The 20,460-nt window shown below is 40.4% G+C and overlaps 1 protein-coding gene and 1 long non-coding RNA gene across 5 annotated transcripts in view; one reads left to right on the top strand and one right to left on the bottom strand.

The window, feature by feature from the left end:
* Positions 1-1,000, bottom strand: part of LOC108448134 — a 3,865-nt gene extending 2,865 nt beyond the window's left edge. The window contains exon 1 of the long non-coding RNA XR_001863914.1: positions 742-1,000. This is a non-coding gene — a long non-coding RNA (uncharacterized LOC108448134). The remainder of the gene's footprint in view (positions 1-741) is intronic.
* LOC103619722 (poly [ADP-ribose] polymerase 14) overlaps positions 1-19,172 on the top strand; it is a 19,836-nt gene extending 664 nt beyond the window's left edge. Inside the window, exons 1-17 of one of the 4 annotated variants that reach the window (XM_008638285.2) lie at positions 7-47; positions 1,584-1,723; positions 1,815-1,848; positions 2,909-3,145; positions 3,702-3,938; positions 4,915-7,151; positions 7,672-7,896; positions 8,124-8,345; positions 8,788-8,851; positions 9,814-9,963; positions 11,088-11,150; positions 12,777-12,944; positions 13,074-13,280; positions 13,369-13,977; positions 14,514-14,659; positions 16,007-16,181; positions 17,793-19,172. In XM_008638285.2, the coding sequence (XP_008636507.2) occupies positions 1,827-1,848; positions 2,909-3,145; positions 3,702-3,938; positions 4,915-7,151; positions 7,672-7,896; positions 8,124-8,345; positions 8,788-8,851; positions 9,814-9,963; positions 11,088-11,150; positions 12,777-12,944; positions 13,074-13,280; positions 13,369-13,977; positions 14,514-14,659; positions 16,007-16,181; positions 17,793-18,082 (5,052 nt within the window). In that variant the 5' untranslated portion in view covers positions 7-47; positions 1,584-1,723; positions 1,815-1,826 and the 3' untranslated portion in view covers positions 18,083-19,172. Of the gene's footprint in view, positions 1-6; positions 48-1,126; positions 1,280-1,583; positions 1,724-1,814; positions 1,849-2,908; positions 3,146-3,701; positions 3,939-4,914; positions 7,152-7,671; positions 7,897-8,123; positions 8,346-8,787; positions 8,852-9,813; positions 9,964-11,087; positions 11,151-12,776; positions 12,945-13,073; positions 13,281-13,368; positions 13,978-14,513; positions 14,660-16,006; positions 16,182-17,792 lie in introns of those variants that run through there. The other 3 variants (XM_017740118.1, XM_017740119.1, XM_017740120.1) reach the window with 3 other exon arrangements.
* The last annotated feature ends 1,288 nt before the right edge of the window (positions 19,173-20,460 follow it).

The raw sequence follows: 20,460 nt of genomic DNA on the forward strand, positions 1-20,460 counted from the left end.
CGGGATCGGGACTGGGCACATCCTCGTCTGCTTCGCCCGCCCCGAGGGTGAGCGGCCGGGCCGGGGGGGTCGGGGTGAGGGGACCCGGCGAGGGCAGGGGCCGGGACATGGATTAGTGTGTGGGCTCTCTGCGGGGGTGCTGGGGTCGTAACTCACACGTCTAAACTTCCTGCAAATTAAAAGATACGTACTAACTTAGCTGTTGCATACGATGTAATAATATATCCCGCCTAGTACGTGATGTGCAGTATCTATAGTATGTAATATGTTGTATACATCCCCTACTGTGCAATATAGAGTAGATAGTATGTTAACATGGTGTGATTCATGCGGATGTCCTGTGCAGCTCCAAAACTTAGATTCGATTATCTTTTTGGGTCCCTTCTAACTCAGGATATGGTATTTACTTAAATGTATGCTTAGATTTGATGCTTAGTACTAGCCTCTGGATTATGTTTGGCGTAAAGGCTGTAAGCTAGTAAATATATCCCAGGAGGAACATACACATACATATTCATCTTGATGCACAGTAGTATTCTCTAGACTGCACTCGGAATAGTAAAGCTTATGTTAATCTAACAATTAGATTAGTTACAGATATATATATAAAAATATTACATCTATAACATGCACATATTTTTATAAACTTGCAGCAGAGTGGAAAGGATTTAGCTGCACTTGGGTTAAATGTATATGTACACAGGCACGTATATGCAGAAACACACAGATACACCCACATACCTATATACAATTTTTCTTTTTCTTGCTTTAACATGCTTCCCAGTTGCTGGCTCTCCCGGCTGGTAAGTTCAGGACATACAGACCCAAGCCATTTCAGCACTGTCAGGAAGAGGATGTTCAAGGCGTGGGGCTGGTACCGGGACTCCCCGGGTACCGCTATGAAACACATGCTAGAGCCGAGTTTTGCATCTCTGGCGGTTTTTCGCAGGAGTACTGTCCTCTCCTGTTCTTCCGGGATTTTTTTAAGGGAAAACGCCTGTGCATACTGTGTCAGTGTTATGAGTTTAAAGCTCTTTCATTTCGCGGGACAGTGTATCTGTACATCCTTGTTCCGACCAAGGCGAGGTTAACTTCTCCAGGAGGCAGGAGGAGCACAGCCAGCTGCCTGGGGATATTCGATCCCGCTCCAGCCATGCGCTGCGGGCACGGAAGGAGAGGGAGTTCTTCCGGGGTTTTGCTTAGTGTGGGGTCGGATGAGCACCGTGAATCGCTCGCCTGTGTTGCACAGTCTGTTGTTATCAGTATTGGTGTTGTTCATGTTCGTTTTTCTTACTTCGTTGCTGTTTGTAGTCAATTGTTCTCATCTCATCCTGTAATCCTTAACGTTTACGTGCCTTCAGTTCTCTCCATCCTGCCACGGCGCGGGGAGGGGGGAGGAAGGGAGAAGGGGAGAAGGGAAGTGAGCAAGCGGCGAGGTCTGGCGTGTTTCAATGGAAACAATAAATTGCAGACTACCATTCCCAAATCGCGACGGTGTCATAATGTAGTGGTGGGAAAGTGCCATGCCATGTAAAGCTGGTTTTCCATTCAGATTTTCTCAGGGCTTTTTTGGTTTTATTTAGTCAAGCAACGAGTTCTTGCGAGACATTCTCATCAGTTGCATTTGGGAGGAGAAAGAAAATTGAGGTTGATTGTCACAGAGCCTGAAACAGCACTAGCTACTGGAGTGGAGACATTTGAAGAAAAATCGGTTCCCACAAAGGTGAACAAAAATTGTAATCCTAACCAGAGTTTTGAAATAGTGGTGAGAGTGTCTAATCTGTCACTGATATTTGGCTATTATTTTATTTTAGGCTTTGGATGCCATGAGCAACCTTCAAACAAAAGGTAAAATGTTATCCATCACTCTGTGTGCTGATTCTTCATAAAACAAAAATGTTGGTGCTTTTCTCCACACATGGCTCCAGTTCTCCAAGTTGTCATATATATTTTTTAGTTATACTAGAGAGGAACCTGAAAATCTTCAGATGCTGCTCTCAATTGCTTCGTTGGGTCAGCCTGGCTTTCGGTATTTTCTTCATTGGACAGAGTGGAACAGATGATTCCTGCAGCAATCTAGAAATTAGTAACTAACATCTGCAGAGCTCTTGCTTCTTGTTTCATTTTCTTCTTGTTTATGGTGGTAGGCCTTCAAAGGCAGCTATGTTCTGGAAATGTTATGGGTTTGGTATCAGTTGTTGTACCTTGGTGAGCAGGCAGAGCCAGCCTGTTGCTCATTCCAGTTCAGAGGTTCTCTCACACCTCCACCCTCATCTCTCTGCAAAGCTGGAGATGTGCTTGCCTCTGGCAGACACTGGACTTCTGGGGTACTCAGTGGGCACCTCTGTTATATTTTCTGTTTGCAAAATTTTGTTGCATCCCTGTCAACCCTCTGTGCACGTGGGCCCTCCAGCGCTGTCATGCTGCACTGATGGCAGGGCACAGTGGTCATCAGGAGGCTTTACCTCAAGTAATGCAGAGCTACTGGTGGCCTATGGTGCCTATGGATGTCCTGAGCTATGTTCAGGCTTGTTTTGCCTGCACCTGGGCTAAGAAACAGATGCAGGGGCTGCAAGGTCTCTCCCAGCCCTTACTGACACCTGAGCAGCTGTGGCCTCTTATCTCAATGGATTTTAGTTTGGTTTAGTTTAGTCTCTGACTCAGAGACATACCAGTGACCTTGGACGTGTTTACTCATCCCTATTCTTGTGCCCCAAAGAAGCTGCCTGCAGAATATTGCATCTGGGTTGGTTTGGATCTCAAAATGTCCAGAGGTACCCTGCAGTATTTGTTTGGTTACCAATCTCTTTTCTTGGGGAAGGAAAGGAGAGAAAGGGTAAGAAGAATCTGTTTATTCCAGGAAATGTGTCCTAACATTTTATGTGGCTTATTTATCTTTCTGCTGCAGATGATACAAAAGCCTTGAAGAAAGCAGAGAGTTTTGTTCCAAACAGTGAACTCCAGGAGGAAGCTGACTCTGCAGAGGCCTCACCTTCAGTGGTGTTTGAGAACATAAAGACATGCAGTCCAAACTGCTTACAGATGCTGGTGGAGAACATCAGCGGCTTGAGTGTAGATGCTGACTTTACTGTTGAACTGATACCTGAAATAAATGTTGCTGTAGCTACCTTTATAAAAAGTATTGGTAAGACAGGATGACACCATTATTAATTTCCATGTATATGTATGAGTAATAGCTTTCAGAGCTTGATTCCTCTCCCATTAGAGATCCAGACTGTTTTAAAAAAGTACCCAGATTGCAGTCTCTCAAGAAAGATGCCTTATATACAGCTCCACAAAAGTGCCCGTGATCCAAATGTTACACTGAAAAAGGAAAAATCTGGCATCTTTATTGAAATTGGATAAGAATACTTTGTTGTTTCTGTCTTGTTTTGGGTTAGATGAAGAAGAAGTAGAAGTGCACTGAGTTTGGAGATTATATAAAGTCTCCTTTAGAGAAGACATACGATCTGTTCCCATATGAGATGGGAGCAGAAACATACTGGTAGTGAATAGCAGAGAGTAACATGGTTGTGTGCTTTTCACCTTTTTTATTACAACACAAAGTTATGTGGCACCAGAGACCATTTTGTTCCAAATACAGGGAGTAGACTCTGCTCATGTCTCTGCCTGAAGTGATAACCAGGGCTGATAATGACACAGGAAAATACAGTCCGTTCATACTGCTCTTCTGCTTACAGATACTAAGGAATTTGTCCAAAAATGTTCACAAGACAAGAGAGTTAGAGAATTCAAAATGACTGCCAGGCTTCTTGAATTGACACAGGCCATCAAGGCTGAAAACCTCCCAGACAGCATTTCCGCAGACTACCTCACAGTGTACTTTGAGAGTGCGCGGAGCGGAGGGGGGCCCGTGTCAGATGTCCAGCTCTTCCCCACAGAAAACTCGGCCATCATTACTTTCTGTGACCACAAAGGTAACACTGTCCTTTGCCTGACCAAGGTGCTCACAGGCAGATGACCCACAAGAAAGTTACTGCAAATGTGGGCATTAGGAGAAGCCTGGCTTTCTCTCACTGAAGTCAGTGTACACTGTCCTGTTCCTGGGAAGTTCTCTGGGTGTAGAAATACTGCTGCATGTCTAGGACTTCAGAACCTATTGGGGCTTTTGTTTTGTTTGTTTATTTTCTTCTGTTACCAGAGATTCATTTTAATACCTGCCTTGTGCATGGGTTCTTCTCACTGGTGTTTTTTCTCCATTTGCAGTGGATTTTATCTGCAATACCAGATTAATTGTACTTGTAGGTAGAGGATCTGTCAGTGACTTCAGCTTGCACAGTTAACTTTCAGAAACTAAGGTCAAATATCTTCATTGTCAGGGAAGAACAGAGCTAAAGAACAATCTTGTTACTATTCCTTGCATTCCTTGAATCACTCTCCAGTTTTTGTGCCAGTGCAACTTCTGGTAAATACCTGTGTTTGGAGACTCCTGGCTTAGTAAATTTACTTTGAGATAAAAGTTTTAAAATGTCATTTGGATCATTGTAATGGGGTTTTAAGTTCCTGAAAACATTATCGTTTCTTTGCTTAGTCCATTCCAACAAAAACAGAAAAAAAAAATGCACTGGCACAAAGAGTTTTATTTTAAGTTGAGGGTAAGGAGTATTTCATAGTAGTATGTTGATATGGCCTTGCTCTGTGATGGAGTTTCCTTGGGAAACAAGCAGGGTGTAGCTCTGCACGGGAATGCAGATATGAGCATATTTACCAAACAAGTTGGAGCCAAGCCTTTTATCTTGTCCTGTACAGTATAGTTTGGAAATCAGAAAGATGTAAAAATAGCATTTTGAAGAGAAAGAAAAAGAAAAGGAAAATCAGTGTAATAGTTCTGAGAACAAAGACATTTGCTTGATTTGAAGCTAATGTTATGTGTATGTTTGCACTAACTTCTAGATCTAACCACGGTCCTGGGAAAGCAACATTTACTGGAACAGATGCTGATTTCTGTGCATCCATATTATCACTCCCTGGGAATGGCTCTCTATGGAAAAGAAAGACCAGCTGTCAAGATGCCAGACCCCATTAGGGTGCCACTAGACCCGTATGTATGGCAGTTTTTACAAAGGCATGCCAATCTGACCCAAGACATAAACCAGGAAATGGCAGTTTGCCATTGTGAGCTCAAATGGCCCCAGGCAGACTGTGCAAACCCAGAAGTTATGTTGTGCCCATCACCATCTCTCTGCAAGCAGAAAAATCCGATGATGAAGTTGCTCAAGACATGGCAGCAAGATGCTTCCACTGAGTTCTCGCGTATCATGGCACGTTACATAGCTATAAAATGTAAAGTCAATTCATCGGGTTGGGAAGGTGTGAAAAACAGGTTGTTGAAAGATGGTGCTCTGGTCATAACTGATATTTCTGAGGAGATGGTGGTGATTGCAGGAAACAGAGCAGCAGTGGACAATGCAGAGAAAGAAGTGAGGGAATGCATGAAGCAAAGTGAAAGGGAAAAACAGAGCATAGAAATTTCTGTGTCAGTGATTCCAGGGAAGTATGCTGTGCTGCACAATGCTGGGTTAGAAGAGAATATTCAGAAGGAATATCCATGCCTAAAGATCTTTTATGATGACCAAAAAAAGACTGTTCAGCTGTGCGGATTACCTGCAGAAGTATATAAAATCAAAGCTGACTTACTGGAAAAGGTATTGAGTATGCCATGTACATCAGTTACCATTGATCCCCATGTTTTCCACTATCTACGGTGTGTAGATAATAAAAAAATGTCAGATATGTTATTCATTAGGGAAAAAATTAATACTTTTTATGAACTTCAGGATGATACTGTGTTGCTATATGGAGATGCTCCCAAAGACCTTCTAGAAGCAGAAAAGCAAATAAAAACAGGTTTAAAATACGAGTGCATCAATGTGGAAGATGGTGAAGTCATTAAAAAGGATCAGTGGAAGAGTCTTCTTCTCTCCTTGCTCAAGACATATAATTCTTCCCAGGAAATTGTCATCACTTGGCAAACTGTTGGAAAAGAAAATAAAATGATTATTGCTGGCTTTTCTAAGGCTGTAACAGAGGTTTATCAGAGACTTAATGATTTTGTAGATAGAAACACAATCATGGAAAAAGTAATCCTAGCTAATTCAGTGGTGATAGTGCAGTTTGTAGAGAGGGAGAAATCTGGTGTTTGTGAAGAATTGAAGAAGAAAGGTGTGACAGTATGTTTTGACACCAAGACACCATGTATTTCCCTGAGGGGACCAAGAACAAAAGTGCTAGAAGCATTCACCATGTTTGAAAAATTTGTCTCATCCCTTTACTCAAAGAATGTGCCAATTGATAAACCAGGTGCAAAAGAGTTCTTCACTGAGAGGCAAGATTTATGTATTTTAGAGGCAAAGCAGAAGTTTAGCTGTTTCATTAGGATTAAGGAAGAAGAAGAACAGAAGGATGGAGAAGTTGGTGATAAAGTGAAAAGAAAGGTCTGCTATGAAAAAAACCTGCCAGGTGGAATTGTGGTAGGAGTGTATAAAGGTAACTTGTGCAATTACCCTGTTGATGTTGTGGTGAATGCATCTAATGAAAACCTAAAACACATCGGTGGCCTTGCTGATGCGCTGTCAAGAGCGGCTGGCCCAGCACTGCAGGAGGAGTGCGATGAGCTGGTGAGGAAGCACGGGAATTTGCAGCCTGGCTGCGCAGTGATCACGGGCGCCGGGAAACTGCCCTGCAAGAACGTCATTCACGCTGTTGGGCCCAGGTGGAGCAATGAGGAATCACAAAAGTGCACGGGGTTGTTAAAAAAGACAGTGAAAAAATGTCTACAACTAGCTGAAATATACAATCATCGTTCCATAGCTCTGCCTGCTATAAGCGGAGGGATTTATGGCTTTCCACCGCAGATGTGTGCAGATTCAATTGCATCATCCATCAAGGAGACCTTGGAAGAATTCATGGAGGACAGCAGTTTGAAGGAGGTTCATCTTGTGAGTAATGCAGAAGAAATCATTCAGGTTCTGAGTGAGACAGTAAAAAAAGTATTTTCAGCTAAATCATTCTCCCCACAATGGCTGAAGCAAAAAAAAAGCCAGGAGAAGAGAAAAGGGGATCTGAACATGGTTATAACAAAAGAAGGACTTCGCATCCAAGTGGAGAAGAAAAATGTTCAGGAAGCCACGGTAGGTCTTTCCTTTTCTGACTCCTTTCTAACTTGATGGTAAGATCTTTCAGTTCTTTCAATTTAAATGAAAAAGGATGGGACAGTAGGTTTTACAAGTACTTGCTACATAAGGAAAGATCAGCTGTGTGCTAGCTAAACAAGGACGCAAGCTTGCAAAACTTGAGTGTAGAGTGAGATCTGTCACTGCAGCCATTTCTAGAGGGCAGCTGTGAATTTCAGGGTGTTTCATTCCCAGCTAGGTCTTGTTCGTTTTCCAGATCCAAGGCCAATATGTAAAAGATTTTGGTTTTTTTTCCTAAAGGGGAAATTCTAAAGTACTTCCTAACAGTACTTGTATGATCTGTAGCTATCTTGGTTGGATATTAGGGGAAAGTGGGTACCTGTCTGGGCTGCTGCTTTGGGTATCTACTGGCATCTTGTTCCTTTTGCTGTGTGTTGCTTTGGTAGGGCTTTTAATCTTGGTGCATATTTTTGGTGGAATTCTGGCTGTAGCTATTTTCTTTGTAATCTTGTTGCAGACGGATGTTGTCGTCAACAGCGTTGGCACAGATCTGAAGTTTGGCGTGGGGCCTCTTTGCAAAGCCTTGCTGGAAAGAGCTGGACCAGCTCTCCAAGATGAGTTTGACACCAAAACACAAAGTCAGGTTGCTGGTCGTGTAGTCTGCACCAGTGGATGTGCTATGGCCTGCAAGGCTGTGTTTCATGCCATACTACCCAAGTGGGATGGAGCACAGTCAGAGAAGGTATATTTTAATTATTAACCCACCTGCAGCTACATACTTATTTGGGATCTGCCCTGAAATTTCAGGTTTTAACATAGTTATTTTAGATGACTTGACTCCATTTTCTTCTGTTGGAGTGACCTTAAAGATGCCTTGATGAACTCAGAGCTGCTTGTCATACCAGTTTCTTTGGAACTAATAATAAATGATGCCTTTAGAAAAAAAAGTGTCTTTGCTGTGTTTTACAGGTCCTAGAAGATGTAATCAATTTCTGCTTGAAGAAAACTGAAGAACTTGGACTGAAATCGATCACTTTCCCAGCTATTGGGGCTGGAGGATTTGGATTTCCTAAAATAATTGTTTCTAAGTTGATGTTTGATGTGGTATTCAGGTTCAGTAGTAGTCACACTTGCAAGAATCTCCAGGAAGTTCATTTTCTCTTGAACCCAAAAGATCTTGATTGCATTCAGGTAGTTCTTCTCAAGACAAAGCTGTCTTTGTAACATACTGCTGTAGTTACACTTTAATAATCTATTTTACTTAACTGCTTTCTACGGGAATAATTTGGCACTTTCTTACTGCAGTGGGCCAGTGACAATGAGATGTCTTTCCAGTGTCTCTGAAATATAAACTCTCAGCAAGCAGAAGCTGCAGACAAAATTGGCCTTGCTGCTGGCACTGTAAATGCTTGTAGATGCTCCCTTATCTTTTGACAGAGGAGTTCTAGCAATGCAGAGATATCTTTTATCACACTGTCCACCACTGGGTCTTTCACTGTTATTAATGACACTTAAATATGACTGTAAAGTGTGTCAGGTGCCTCAGCAAGAGCTACGTGACAACGTTAATTATAGAAACATTTGGTGTAAATACTGTGAAATACTATCTTGGGTACTTTTTTTCTCTCCTTAGGCTTTTACCACTGAACTAGAACATAGGGCAGATGAAAGTTGCAATGCCACAGCAGCACAGCCAAGTAAGTTTTGTAGGGATAGGAGGTGGGACATGGGGGAGAATGTAAATGCTGTTAAGTGGTTTTATATGTATCAGGAAACAGAAGAAATACCATCAGGGAAGAGGGCATTTTTTTTCCTCCTAATGGACTTGCATTCTTAAATGTCATTTGTAAAATTCTCAGGGAGGAATTTCTTTTGTTGAGGGCATGGTCAACTCTCAGTGAGGCCAGTCTTATCATAACAAAGAGGGTGTTCTGATAGGAGACACAGTAGTTTGTCCTGCTCAAAGGATATAAGATCTTGCTCTCACTTGGCCAAATGTATTTTTGTACCTTTAATCTCCTACATATATATACACACACATATATATAGTGGATCATTTCCTTTCCATTAGTTAATTGACAATAGTGGGACACAATAGCCAAAATGTGAGTGTACTGCATCAAGGGCAGAGGCTTATTTGTAAGGATATAAAGCTCTTCTGCCTCAGTTGCTGAGTATCAGAGAGATGAAGTTAAGAGTGGGCAGATAAAACATGAGTTAGATAAGTTTAGACTAGTAGAAATGAACAGTTTTGTATCCATGAAGGCAAATGTGAAATAACTTACAAAAGGGATGTGATCTGATCTCCATTACTGGCAGCACTTTAACTGGATGCTCCATTTCTTGTAAGAATTAGTTCAGGAAACTCTGTTACAGAGCTGGTCAGATCAGATAAACCCTGAAGGCGTTTTCTGAATTCATATTGCATAAATTTACAGGAGTAGAAATGGTTTCACTTCCACACGATTTAAACAGGAAGAATACTGTGCCTCCCAGCTTTCAGAAAGGGAATAAAGAGAAAAGCAGAGACACTCTACATCCATCAAACTGATCTAGAGCATACTCCTTAAAAGGATAAGTAGAAGTTTTGATCAGTGGAAGAGAATAATACTCCAAACTGAAGAAGAAGTGATTTAATGTATTTTTCTTCCCCTTGCAGATTTCATTAAGCCTGTTCCTACTGAAATATTGGGAGCTAATGAAATGAAGATTGGTTCCATCACACTCCAAGTAATTGGGGGAGATATTACCATGGAAGATACAGAGGTTATTGTAAACTTAGCAAATTCATCATTTGATGCCAAAACAGGTATTCTATTGAATACGTGGTTCCTTAGCAATAAATCTGGGCTACTTTTTAGAAAGGGGTACAGATGATGCCTTAGGTTTTAACCTTTATATTTTTCGAATTCTGCACTGCTTGGTGTGTGACTCTGAAGTTTCTTGTAGCCTGTTAATTTCTGCTCTCTCATGCTAGGTAGACATAACAAAGCCTCTCTGGGCCTGCTCTCCAAGGACACCAAGACTGTCCTAGGGCAAAAGTATAAACCAGAGAGCCGCTAAGGGGGGTTAAGCTGAGGGGAAAACTGAAGCTTTAATTGGAGAATTAACCCTGCTATGCAAATGAACCAAACCTATAAAAGGGTAAAGAACTCGTGACTTGTGGTCCATCTTGAGGTCCACCTTGGCAGTAGCCTCTGGCCCCAGGGTGTACCTTTGAAGGCCTTTCAAACAAATACCTACTTTTATTCCCTTACTCCTGTCTAGTCTCTGCTTCTAGGAGTCCTCTTAAGGCATCACAGGAAAGAATTGTCCACAAGGGAAACTTTTATGAAGTGTTTTTCAGATGACAGATAAAGGGTTGTGATTAGTCAGGAAATAGATCTTAAACAGGTTTTTTTACACGTCCTGTATATTTGATTTCATTTCCAAACAGAAGGCATCTGACCAGGTTTTTCTTGCTTAAAACCAAAAGATGTTTAAATAAAAGGGAATTTTTAGATTAAGTATAATTCCGAAAAAATGCTCTTATCCTAAAACGTTTCACTGTAAGACAAAGCCCTGGTTAAGTAAAGTGCTCTGTAAGAAGCAGAGGGTTTTGACATGGTGAATTATAAGCATGAAAGATACCAAATGATATAGTTCAAAGCCATTGGAGAGTTTGGTGAAGGGCATACAGGTTTGGCTAGTGAAACTATGAAGTAGGAGTTGTTCTTAATGACTTGTATTCAGCAGTGAAGGAAATGTTCTCTCTGCAGCTAGTACAGTGTGTCATGGACAGTACTTAGGGAAACTGTCAAGGTTTTGAACTTTGTGGTATCTTGCCATACAAGAATTTAGGGTATGTGTAGAGTACAGAAGTTGGGTAGAGTTTTAAGTAGAGATAGTTAAGGTGACTTAGTGAACATGTGTGCTTTTCTTGTGTGATTTAAGGGGTCTTCAAAGCAATTATGGATGCTGCTGGTTCCCAGGTAGCAGATGAATGTGCTCAATATGGTATGTTAAAGCATACTATTTTTTTTTTATTATCATTCTCTCTGAAAACTTGAAGTTGTTTTGTAATTCTCTACTCTGATGACATAATTATTTTATCTGAAAAACACAGCTTTCACTTTTAGGAACTTTGAAAATCCCTGTTCTCGTTTTGACACATACGTTGAAAATTTTTCTAATCACAGTTGTTTAGCAACAACTAAAACATCAACGTGTTATGCACTTTATTCTCATACTGGATCCAAAACATAGGCCTGTACTGGCTACTAAGAAGAAAATTAACTGTATCCCAGCTGAAATCAGGACAACCCTGATCCTAAGTTACTCTGTAGTCTGCATTCTGCCAGACCAGTAGAGCAGTAAAATTCCAGCTCACTGTGGTTGGCCACTACAAGCATAGAAAGGGACATTTTAGATGCATAAACAAAATGTGCCTGCTCTAAGTCTGGAAATTGTCTTTCAAGATGGAGTTTCCTGGATTTTTTTCCCAGCCTTTTGCTCTGTAGGTACTTTTGTACAAACACACATATATCATTAACTTCAAATCAAGCAAATATCTCTGTTCTCAGAACTATTACATTGATTTTCCTTTTCTTTCATTTCAAACAGCCACTTTTATGTCTTTCTGATTTCCAAACTATTCTGTACAGGACAAGATAAAAGGCTTGGCTCCAACTTGTTTGGTAAATATGCTCATATCTGCATTCCCGTGCAGAGCTACACCCTGCTTGTTTCCCAAGGAAACTCCATCACAGAGCAAGGCCATATCAACATACTACTATGAAATACTCCTTACCCTCAACTTAAAATAAAACTCTTTGTGCCAGTGCATTTTTTTTTCTGTTTTTGTTGGAATGGACTAAGCAAAGAAACGATAATGTTTTCAGGACCTTAAAACCCCATTACAATGATCCAAATTACATTTTAATTTAATGTACAAAATATTATTCAGAAAATCCTGAGAGTCATAAGAAAATCGCCTGGCAGATAAACCTTTTTATCAAAGTAAATTTATCAGCCTGATCTCAGTGCTTGCAGAGCATCTCACAGTCATTACCTTTGTGATCTGTGAGGTGGTCTGGAACTCTGTGCTCATCAATCCATTCATCCTCACAATATGACTGCATTTTGTAAGCAAACATGAGTGCTCTGAGAAATCACAAACATCTTTTTTAAAATTCCATACCATTCTTAGATCAGTTGGACATAATCTTAATGAGACTATGTTTACCACTCAGCTCTTCTGCAGAATAAAAATTTGGGCTTTCAAGGAATAAGTGGCATAAGAAAGGTTTTCACATATAAATTAATTTGGAATGCTTTTAAATAAAAGTGAGATGTATTCAAAGTCATCATAAATTCTTAAATTGCATGTAATAGGGAAATATTTTGTAGCAGAGATCTTAGGAAATTAGAAAACACATGTACGTGAATTGATTTCTCAAAGAAACCCTGCAGAGTATTTACAGAGAAAACCAGAACAAGTAAACCCACAATAAAATAGTTCACAGTGTATTTCTCTCCACTTTTTCCACTTCTCTTGTAGCACCAATATAACAAATCAATATTACCAGAAGTGATTGCAACTTTGTAAATGTTATGTCTCCTTCTTTATCTTCTCTCTTGCAGCTGGGAGGTATCAAAGTGGCTTTATTACTACACAGGGTGGGAATCTGTTGTGCAGTAAAATCATCCATTTGATTACTGATAACCAGGTGAAGAGTCAGGTCTCCCAAGTGCTTCATGAGTGTGAACAAAGGATGTACAAATCTGTTGCCTTGCCAGCTATTGGAACAGGTTTGTGTTTTCTTGGGAAAGCAGTGAGGGCTGTGATGGGGGTAGTTCAGAAACAGACAAACTTAATATGAGTAACAGTAGACTTGCACAAAAACTGTTCACTGATATGTGCCTTTTATTTTTGTTTAGGTCAAGCAGGACAGAGTCCAGCCAAGGTAGCTGATGAAATGTTGGATGCTATAGTGGAATTTGCAAGACAAAAATCAGTACAGCATTTACAGACAATTAAAATAGTTGTCTTCCAGCTGAATATGCTCACAGACTTTTATGAAAGCATGAAGAAAAGAGAACATGCAGCTTCATCCACAATGGAATCATTGTTATCTACATTTAAATGTAAGTTGGTGTGTTTTCTGTGTGTGTGGGCAAATAAAACTGAAGTTCTTTTATTTACAACTACTAATTGTCATATATTTATCCACAGCCTTTTTTTGGGGCAAAAAACAATCTTCTGAGAATAAAAAGTTAATGATTTTGGAGAAGAAAGTTCATTTAGTTACATTTCAAATTTGTGGAGAAAGCCAAGAAAAGGTGGATGCAACTGAGTCCTGGATAAAGGATTTAATTTTAAAGGAACACCTTGAAAATACTGTTGCAGATGAGGCAATTGAAAGTTTTGATGAGACACAAATTGCCATTTTGGATGATCTCCAGAGAAGAAAGCAAGTCACCATTCAGCTTGAAAATAAGCTTTCTCCCCCTCAAATTAAAATTTCTGGTATTAGCAGGGATGTCTATTCCGTTTCTCTAGAAGTTCAAAGAATGATCCAACAAATTAAGTCTACTGAAGAAGAACAATCCAAGGCAGAACTTCTTTATAACCTGGTAGAATGGAGGTATCCAGGAAGGAATGATAGCTTTGTTGCTTTTGATAAACTGACAAATACGCAGCTGGAGCATGCCAAACTATTTAAAAAACCATATCTGAATGTCAAAATTAACAAGAAGAACTACAAGGTGGATCTGAATACTCTAAAGGCTACTGATGACCAAGGAAAAACTATAAACCTCCAACGTGTGGCAAAGGATGAAGGTAAATGACATTTTTGTTAAATAAAAGAGCTTGAATTGTGATTATTGAATGATGATTCGGATAAATGCAAACTCAGGTATCCCAAAGGAGTAAGGTAATCCATAGCTTTTTTCCCTTCTTCTTTTTTTTGTTTTTTTCCTTCACCAGCAGTTTTGAGTTTCATAATCAGTGCCAAGTATGAGTGAAGTCAGAACATCAGTTTAAGTGGAAACATTATCTGTACAAATGTGACTGGTGAGCATAGATTTCATGCTTAAATCTTACAAAGGAAGTGGTGTATGAAGAATACATAAAATTCTTCTGGGGTTTTAAAGCTTGTTTTAGTTAGATATTGGTATGGGGATAATTAGACAAAATGTAAAGCCTTAATAGTGCATTACAAAGACAGCAATGTTTGGAAGAGCAAGAGTACTTGTTAAATGAAATATTGCAGAAGGTCCTGTCCTCTTAGCCCTCTCTGTGCAGGTGGTTTGTAAGATGTGGCCTGTGAAGCTGAGCTAGTTCTCTGTCATAATAATGCAACCTCTGTTTTGCAGATATGCAGTCGATAGAGCTCCCTAAGGAGTGGACAGACATGCAAAATGAACATGTCAAACTGGTGAATCTCAAGCCATCACATCCCGAATATAGAACAGTTGAGAAGATGTTTAGGAAAACATGTCCGAACTTTAATATAGAGCAGGTGATATCATATGGGGTGGGGAGGGGGGCAAATGTCAATGCTTGGGCAAGAAACTTTAATATACTTTCTAAATATTTGCTTATAAGGTGTCTGAAACCCAATACACCTTTTGTATGTCAGTGTCCCCAGCACTGTACAGGATGGATATAAATCAAACCAAGTTTCCTCAGAGCTGTTCTGCCATTTCTGCCATCTAATGGTGCAAAACCAGTGACTGTCAGTCTTCAGGCTAACTCTTTTGTTCAACTAATGTGGTACTCACTAGTTAATGTGGTATTTCTAATTGGGAAATTCTGTATTGAAATGGAGGCATGAGTAAATGCATTCAGAATACAGGAAAAAAACCCAACAAAATCCTGGTAGACTGACATAAAGCTTTGGACTAATTTACACCTTCTTCCCTATCATCCCAGAGCTTTTCAGTCTTGGCTGGCAGTTTTAACCAGTGTCAATATTTGATCCTGCTTATTTAGAAGTCTGCAACACAATGCACAGAGATTTAATTGCCAGGGAGAAGATGGAATTGTTCTGAATCAAGACAAGAGATAAACAGTAGAACATACAATCAAATTAGGAGTAAGAATAATGTGTTTAAAATTTTTCTTCCATCACAAGCTTCGATGAGCATGGGCATGAAAACACACAAAGAGAACAAAACATTAGTGTACTATAGAAAAAAATCAAGTAATGACATTATGTGTTTTTCTGTTAAAAAATGGAAAGCAGTTACAGCAATGCCTTTAAGATTATACTTTGATGCAGAGACACTGCTTCCCCTTAAGCTGTATTCACATTCTTGGCATAGGGAGCCAGCAACATCCATCCTCCCACCAAGTGATTTTTATATAGTACTTTCTTACGGGTTGCTAAGCTACACATTAGAGGAAGCAATTTTGACTTGCAAGCTTAGATCTAGAAGAGAAACTTAAACGCAACATAATGCTATTGCTACAGTGTATCCTTTAGTGAGAAAATCATCAGTAAAGATGATTAGGATGTATAGAAAGCATCTTATGTCATTGCCTCTAGCAGTGGTACAGCTGCCTCTTTCTAGAAATGACAATGCACAGCTACCATGACTGCTGGGTACCTGGTATACTAGGCAAGACAAATGTTTACCCAAAATTACAAAGCTTGAAACTCTCTTATAAACTGCTTTGGTTTCTGATTTTTCAGGAGGCTTACATATTCAGTTCTTCTACCCAAACCTCACGCTAACAGAACATAGTGAAAATTGCTGTAATTCTTTCAGTTTGATTTCATTTTAATGCTTTCCTACCATGATAAATATTCATCCCTATCCTATTTATCCCTAGTATAAATATAGTTAATTTTGTAATTTTGCAGATTGAAAGAGTACAAAATCGCGTCCTCTGGCAGACATACCAATTAAAAAAAAAATTTCTCTGTAAAAAGAACAAAAGTGAAAATAATGAGAAGTTGCTATTTCATGGGACAGCTGCATCCTCATTGAGCTCAATTAACTACTATGGATTTAATCGTGGCTATGCTGGAAAGAATGGTGAGTCATTATCCGAATCAGTTAATTTCCTAGACATGTATGAGTGCTACAGGATGTCAGTGTTACAGTGCTGTCAGCACAACATGGAACCTGAATGAAATTAGAGAACACAGTAATTAACATCTCCTGAGATTAATCTGTATGGAAAGAGGAATTACCTTGTTCACTTAGTCCCTTGTTGCTGGATGCCACCATGTAAAGGATATCAAAGAGTTCACCTACTCTGAAATGAAGCCTGGGCAACTTTTGGGAATTGTTTTGTATCATTTACCTAGAGAAAGGAATAAGGAACACTGTTCAACATCCTCTGCTGAGGTAACAGCTACTAGCTGATGGTATCTCCTCTCCTCTCAGTCAAAGACAGGTAGCAAAGCAGAAGTGTAGATACTTCTCCTGTTGCCTCCAAAGATTAGGACAGCATAAGATGCCACATCCTTATCAATTTTATGCTCACAAAATCTATGAGATTCATGATTTAATTCTTAGCCTTTAATAGTTGTTAGAGACAACTTAAATATTTAGCATAAAGATTTTCTGCATTAGTTCAAAGCTTGTTTTGTCCACTTCCTCTAGTACAGTCATGCTGTGTGTATTATTTGGCAGCATTCAAAGATGAAAGACAGGATCCGAAGAAGTGGAACATGAACTGAATTGAGATGCTAGTTGATTTTAGTGGCCATGTAACCTCACTTCAAAAGTCCTTAATTTTTGCTCTTAATGTTTTCTTCCTTAAGACAGAATTGTACATGCCTAGGGCTGATTTGATCTTGAGAGAGCTGGGCAGCTTAACGCAGATCTAGTTGACACTTCAGTGTGGTCTGGATCCAGAAGTAGACCTTTCTCTGTCTGGATACTCTGGAGGGTACTTGAACTGAGATTTTCTTGAATAAATGAAGCCCAGCATACACAAAATATATCAGGTTGTGCACAGGCAGGAAGGGCAGCCACAACTTCTTTTTAAAACATGACCAGAGATGTAGTTTCGCTTTCCTGCTCTTTGGTAGTGTCAGGAGGTTGGATTTACTCAGGAAGCAAGAGCCCTAGATCCCCATGTCTTCTCTCTGCTGGTGGATATTGACACCTTTTCATCTCAGCTGTGATTAACAATTGGGAAGGTACACTCCCCTTCTGTCAGGCTATGTAGCCAAGGAAAAGTATCCAAGGATCAGGGCAGACAGATAGGAAGGACCTGTCTGGCTTGAACAGCTTTTTAGCAATGTCAGAAAAAAGAAATCCCTCTTGAACAAAGACATGTGATTCCTCTAACTTGCTGGGAAGTGTGACTAGAAAACTATAATTACATAGTCATTTTAAGTCCAAAAGTCTCTGAAGAATTGCAGTTTGATCGATGGCAGGCTAAACCATGCTAAACAGAGGAGCCCTTTTCTCCATAGGAAAGGGAAGTAAAAACCTGCGTGTTGATACTTACCTGGTATCTATGTGGGTTCATATTTGATTCTGATACAAAGGATTATTACTAGAATTTTGTGTTTGAACTCTAACCACATTTTTAGCCTCTGCAGTGTTAAAAAAAAAAAAAGAAGTTTTAGTAGAGATTCTTAGGAGAATAAGAACACTAACTGTATTTGAAAATGTTGTCTTTCCTAACAGCTGCAGCCATTGGAAATGGAACCTACTTTGCTGTTCATGCATCTTACTCTGCTCGGGATACTTACTCCATTCCAGATGTGAAAGGCCAAAAACACATGTACTTGGCTCGGGTCCTAACTGGGCAATACTGTGATGGGAGAGAAGGACTAAAGGCTCCACCACCAAGGAGCCCAGCAGATCCTACTGACCTGTACGACAGCGTGGTTGATGATGAGTTTAATCCAACAGTGTTTGTCATATTTAATGACATTCAGGCATATCCACAATACCTTATTACTTTCAAATACTAGAATGATCTTAATAGCCTAGAAAGTGTTAGTGCCTTTTACATGTAAGAATTTACAGGGCAATTTTTAAATTCTTTTTTTACATCTAGGTTTCTTCTTTATTGATCTATCAACGTGTTTAAATATGTCTTCAAATTATCAACACAAGGACTAACACAAGCAAATATTTTAGAACATGTTATTTCAGTACTCACATTACAAGTTCAGTTATGCAGAGATGCAGGCAAGAGCTGTGAGAACAGCTCTGACTTCTTCCTACGCAAGGCAGAGGGGAGCGGTAGGAGAGGGAGCCTGTTCTGCCTTACCCGTGGCCAGCAGTAAGAAGTGTGGGGTAGGTCAGAGCACCTGTGCGTGTTCCTATTTCCAGTATTCACCATAAAGCACCTTCTTGTGAGAATTTATTTAAAATGTTCTGTGCTGAGGGAATCCAAAAGGTTTTTTCAATCAAAGCAGTGCTGTGATTCTAATAACCTCACCTACCAGCAGAGTTTTCAGTCATCCTTAGGTATCCACTCAGCCTTGTTGGTGCTAAAAGTCTGGAAGAAAAAGAATTCCCATATGAGCATGCACTTTGTATTTATTGTTTCAACCCCCTTACCTATATGTTGGTTACCCTGGCATACTTTGGTTATTTCCTAGGTATAAATTACTGAATTCATACCCATTTCTTAGGGGAATTCTCTACAGTCCCCCCTACTACTTCCAGCTTCCACAAAGTCATTGCTTTTGCAACTTTCAAGACTGTAAAGAGGGACTTTTAATTTTTTCTTTTCATTACTGAAGCATTAACCCTTCTGTAGAATCACCAATTTGCAGAGTCAACTACTCTACAGAGGCATAACTCAGCTCACATGCTTAAACAATTTGAAAATTTTTGAAGTTCTTAAAGTTAATGGCACTTTTACATCTTTGCAAGCTGTACTTTTAATCACCTTGCAATCTTAAAATTGCCAATCAAAAGCCATATGCACTGTTTAATAAAAGTTTCAAAGAGCTGAGTTGTTTATAACAGGAACACGCTTCACTTAGAAGTGTTGCTTCACATTTGGAGTATGTTACGTTGATGCAATAAAGACTTTGAAGACAAAATGGTTTTCTTGTATTGTCTGAGTGACATGATTTGTGCGTACAAATTCCAGGTGAAATTATTTTGCCTTGGTCGAAAAAAGACCCGTGCTGCAACCAGCTGCCACAATGTCTTAAAACTTCACCATGATGTTCTCATTGCCTGCAAAGAAGAAAAGGGTTTACAGCATCTGTAGATTGCAATGTAAAAAATTTCTGGTTTTCACAGCAAGTGCCCATGCAGCACTTCAGATGAATGTCCTGCATAAAATCCCATTTAAAGCAGAGTTTTATCCACTCCTGCTTTAATAGATTTTGCTCCCTGTGTAAAGGTGAGGATGCTTTTCTCCTTTCTCTGCTTTTTGGGTGCTTTTCTGTGTCATGGAGACACTTCAGCAGCCAGAGTAACTAGGTTTAGCTGAAAGCACCAGCTATCCACCAGCTTCTCCGCTTGCTGTCACCAAGCAGCCGGGTGAGCCAGGACACAGTGCTTTCTATTTGTGTGGCCCTCTTTATACCTGAACACCTTGGAAGGCAGGAGGAGCTGCAAGATGAAGGACTACAAAAACCCAGATACCTTTTATCAGTGGTGGTGGTGGTGGTAAAAGTTTCTCTAGTTGTTTCCCTACTGGAAACTTGGGGATACCCTGTTGTACTGTGTTTGTGGACTGAGAAGCTGGAAGAAGGCCGTGTTGTGTACGAAAAATGAAATCCCAGGCTCAAAAGGAGTTGGGGGTGCTGTTTGACAGATGGCTGTGTATGAGCCAGTGTGTGCCCAGGTGGCCAAGAAGGCTAATGACATCCTCCTGGCTTGTACCAGCAATAGCGTGGCCACAGGACCAGGGCAGTGACCGTTCCCTGTGTTGGGCACTGTGAAGCACCTCAAACTCTGTGTTTAATTTTGGGCCCATCATGACGAAGACATTGAGGTGCCGGAGCATGTCCAGAGAAGGAAACAGAGCTGGGAAAGGGTCTGGAGCACGAGTCTGATGAGGAGCAGCTGAGGGAGCTGGGGGGAGCTCTCTACAACTCCCTGACAGGAGGTTGTAGCCAGCCTAGGGTCGGGCTCTTCTCCCAGGTTATAAGCGATAGGATAAGAGGAAACGGCCTCCAGGGTTTAGGTTGCACATTAGGAAAAACTCCTTCACAGAAAGGGTGGTCGAGCATTGGAGTGAGCTGCCCAGGGAGGCGGTGGAAGCGTTCAAAAACCGTGTAGAGGTAGCGCTTGGGGAGATGGTTTAATGGTGGCCTTGGCAGCGCTGGGTCAGAGCTCGGCCTCGGTTATCCGGCCGCTCTTTCCCCCCGCCCTGCCCCTC

Source organism: Corvus brachyrhynchos, unplaced genomic scaffold, assembly GCF_000691975.1.
Source record: "Corvus brachyrhynchos isolate BGI_N302 unplaced genomic scaffold, ASM69197v1 scaffold126, whole genome shotgun sequence".
NCBI lineage: Eukaryota > Metazoa > Chordata > Aves > Passeriformes > Corvidae > Corvus > Corvus brachyrhynchos.